Raw genomic sequence first — 3,277 nt, forward strand, 5'->3', positions numbered from 1 at the left:
AATTAGTGATGATACTGATGTAGTGATAAAGCATTCATGCCTCATAAAACGCCCTGGATTGGCCTTTGAGATCTTTATGTGTGTGTGTGTGTGTGTGTGTGTGTGTGTGTGTGTGTGTGTGTGTGTGTGTGTGTGTGTGTTCTTGTATTTCTAACCTTGTTGGGGCCAAATGTCCCCACAAGGATAGCAAAACGTGGAACGACGTGCCTTGTGGGGAGCTTTTTCCGGTCCTAAGTAGGAGAAACAGTGTTTTCTTGACCATGTTGTTGTTACTGAAAAAAGTAAAAGTGCAAAAACATTTCTTTAGGGTTAGGCTTTATTGTGGTGTGGGTTAGGGTTAGGGTAAGGGTCAGGGTTAGGGGCTAGACATGAATGGGAGTCAATGGACGGTCCCCACAAGGATAGAAATACAAGACTGTGCGCGTGTGTGTGTGTGTGTGTGTGTGTGTGTGTGTGTGTGTGTGTGTGTGGATTTAACTGATTACTGCATGAGCGGCCTTCTAAGTCCTGTAGTCATGACAGCAGCATTCTAGGAAAGGCCTATATGTGTCAGGGACAACAAACTTATTGAATTTGCTGCAATCGCCCGACATCTCATACAAGTCACAAATTAAAATCACATAATACACTTTAACTCAGGCCACACACATCTTAGGTGGATTTATTGTAATTATAAAAGGTTTGTCAACAGCAGATCAATAGACAATTGATGGCAATCAGTCAGTTAACAGGTGTTAGACAGTGGTGACTTTGTTAATCACACATTTGGTCGTTAAAGCAGCTCCAAATTGCCTGAATCACTCAAATATAGGATATGGCACGCAATATATCTGTATATCCGTGCATCCATCTGTCCATCTACCCATTATTAACATTTACCAGTGTCATTGAAGAAAAAAAAAAATCTCTTCTCTGCCTTTGTCATAAATGGCACCCAGCATACTCAGGTTTTCATGAGAAAAACCACTCATTAAGGTTTCTGACCACATCGACCTTGCCTTTACGCCGCTTTGCTGCCATGCAAGCTGTGCAGTAATCGTCATACCAAGAAGAACGATATAAGCTGTAGCTTTTCCTCCAGTTGAGGTGCTTCTCGATCAGAGATGGGCTGTCCTTCACCTTCAGCAGGTACTGGGCCAAGTCCTGCGCTGTGGGGAAGTCATCAACATGGATGAAGGCCTCGGGGGGCAGAAAACGCTCATAGTTTTTCCTGGATGGACCCAGGACCACTGGGATGGCGCCGCCACGCACAGCGTTCCACAACTTCTCTGTGATGTAGTCGGTGTGCTGCGAGTTCTCAAATGCCAAGTAGAACCGGTACTGTTTGATCAGGTCCACAAGGACTGTTCCATCACGACTCAATGGTCTGCCCGCTGCGCCAAAGACGTCAACCTGGATGTGTTGTTTCAGGAGTTTGTAAAAGGCAACACGAGCGTGGGACTCTGACCAGTTACTCACCACCCAGGCCACGAGGTGGGGACGATGCAGATCAGATCGGGAGGCTGAGCTTCCTCCGAGCGGCATCGCATAGCGGCCAAAGGGAACTTTGTTCAAAAGCGCATTTTGGATCAAACATCCGTACGGCATGGCAACATCTGAGTCCTCACGGTAACTCAGGGTGAGGTTGTAAATCCCTTCATACTTCCACAGTTGTGGAGCATGTGTTGGAGACTCGAAATTAAACCATATCCACTTTTGTCCAGGTGGCCGTGGTTTTGGTGGCAGATGAGTGCCGCCACAGCAGATATCCCGGTGATGGATGAGCACAGCGTCAGCCTGAGTGTACCTACTCCTGTCATCAGTGACCTTGCAGCCACGCATCCCAAGTCGCTCCCAGCAGTCAGGTATATTGATACGCGCTCCAAACGGGTGCACCCATACCAAAAGAAGCGTTTCCTTGCTGTTGTCTTCCCATTGAGGAACAGATGACTCTGCACTGGACTGGTTCGGCAGGAACAGTACTGAAAAAAATGCAATTACTGTCAAACAAATTAAGGAGTAGATCCATTTAAAAGAGCTCCCACTGTGTGACAAATCTGAGGTCATGTTTGCTCTTCTGTGTTCCACACACCTCTTCTAGTGTGTTGGGAGAACAGAAACCAGCCACCGATCACACCAGACTGCCACTGAGTATGCTCGATATGAACGAGCGATGAGGTGAAGCCAGTGGGAGGCGATTGTTGCTGTGAAGTTATGAAAAAAAAGAAAGAAAGGCCCATCCCTGTCCCCAACTCACCCATGTCTCAGTGCCTTTTGTCAACATTTTGTGATGCACAGTGTGATGACTTGTTGTATTCTTTTTCTGCACGCACACACACACCCCCACACACACACACACACACTCATCGTCGTTACTTATTCAGGTGTGTTTGTTTAATGTTGACACACTTCCCTTCACAAAACCTGATGTAAAGCCCTTGCCTGTGACAGAAAAAAAGCAAAAGGCAAGTAAACAATACAAGGTGATTTCACCTGTAAATGGAGGTTTGTCATTGGTAAAGAACAGAAATACTTTATCAACCCCTGGGGAAAATTTGTGTGACATAGTTTCTGTGTTCTTTTCTGTGTGGAGCTGTGTTACAATTCCCTCCATGGATTAATAAAGTACTTCTATTCTATTCTCATATGTTGTCCAACAATTTCTTCATACCACTGATGAATTTGTCAGGCAAATTTTTGGAGATTAGACTGGCAAACCTGTCATCTGTACTGTTTTGTTTTTTCTTGTTTTGCATACTTTGAGAGATATCAAAAAGAGATGCAACAGAAAGGATGAAGGTATGCAGCATCAGTTCTGCCCAGGACATAAACTGTACCTCATTGTGAGAACAGAAGGTTTCCCATTTGCAAGATACTTTGAAATTAAACATTTTAGAAAGCTTCAAAAATTGCAAGAAAATACGACACATTTCATAAAAGAGTAAATGTGATTTTTATCACAACAACTGAACTCAAAAGTGGCATATTTGTATTATATATTTCTTTATTTCCACTGTTGCCTTTATAAGAACAGCACTGCATTTAGTGCTGAGCAGGAGCCTATGAGGTTTCTGTATTTTCTATCATGCTTCCTTGTTTATCTATGGTTACCGCATCTCCTGCCCACAGTTTATAAAACTCTTGGGTCACGGCAAGTCGGGTAAGCCCTCATCGGATTCCAGTGGGCTTGTGAGAAAGGGTGCAAGTTAGGACAAGAAAACAGGTCCAACAGCCTCTTCATAGCCTTCAAAACACATGAACTTTATGGACTGCTTGCGCATTCACTTGGATAGGATTG

General features: G+C 44.3%; 1 protein-coding gene across 1 annotated transcript; it reads right to left on the reverse strand.

Annotated features, from left to right (window-relative positions):
* Positions 1-448: 448 nt before the first annotated feature.
* LOC115400260 (alpha-(1,3)-fucosyltransferase 4-like) lies at positions 449-2,137 on the reverse strand. The gene has a single exon (XM_030108014.1). It carries the CDS (start codon positions 2,044-2,046, stop codon positions 952-954), a length of 1,095 nt encoding a protein of 364 aa, XP_029963874.1. The 5' UTR covers positions 2,047-2,137; the 3' UTR covers positions 449-951.
* Between the last annotated feature and the right edge of the window lie 1,140 nt (positions 2,138-3,277).

The sequence above is a fragment of the Salarias fasciatus genome, chromosome 14 (assembly GCF_902148845.1).
Source record: "Salarias fasciatus chromosome 14, fSalaFa1.1, whole genome shotgun sequence".
Classification (NCBI taxonomy): domain Eukaryota; kingdom Metazoa; phylum Chordata; class Actinopteri; order Blenniiformes; family Blenniidae; genus Salarias; species Salarias fasciatus.

What these genes read in the sequence shown, in the direction of transcription:
- LOC115400260 (XM_030108014.1), bottom strand. Translation starts at nt 2,046, where the DNA reads ATGACCTCAGATTTGTCACACAGTGGGAGCTCTTTTAAATGGATCTAC.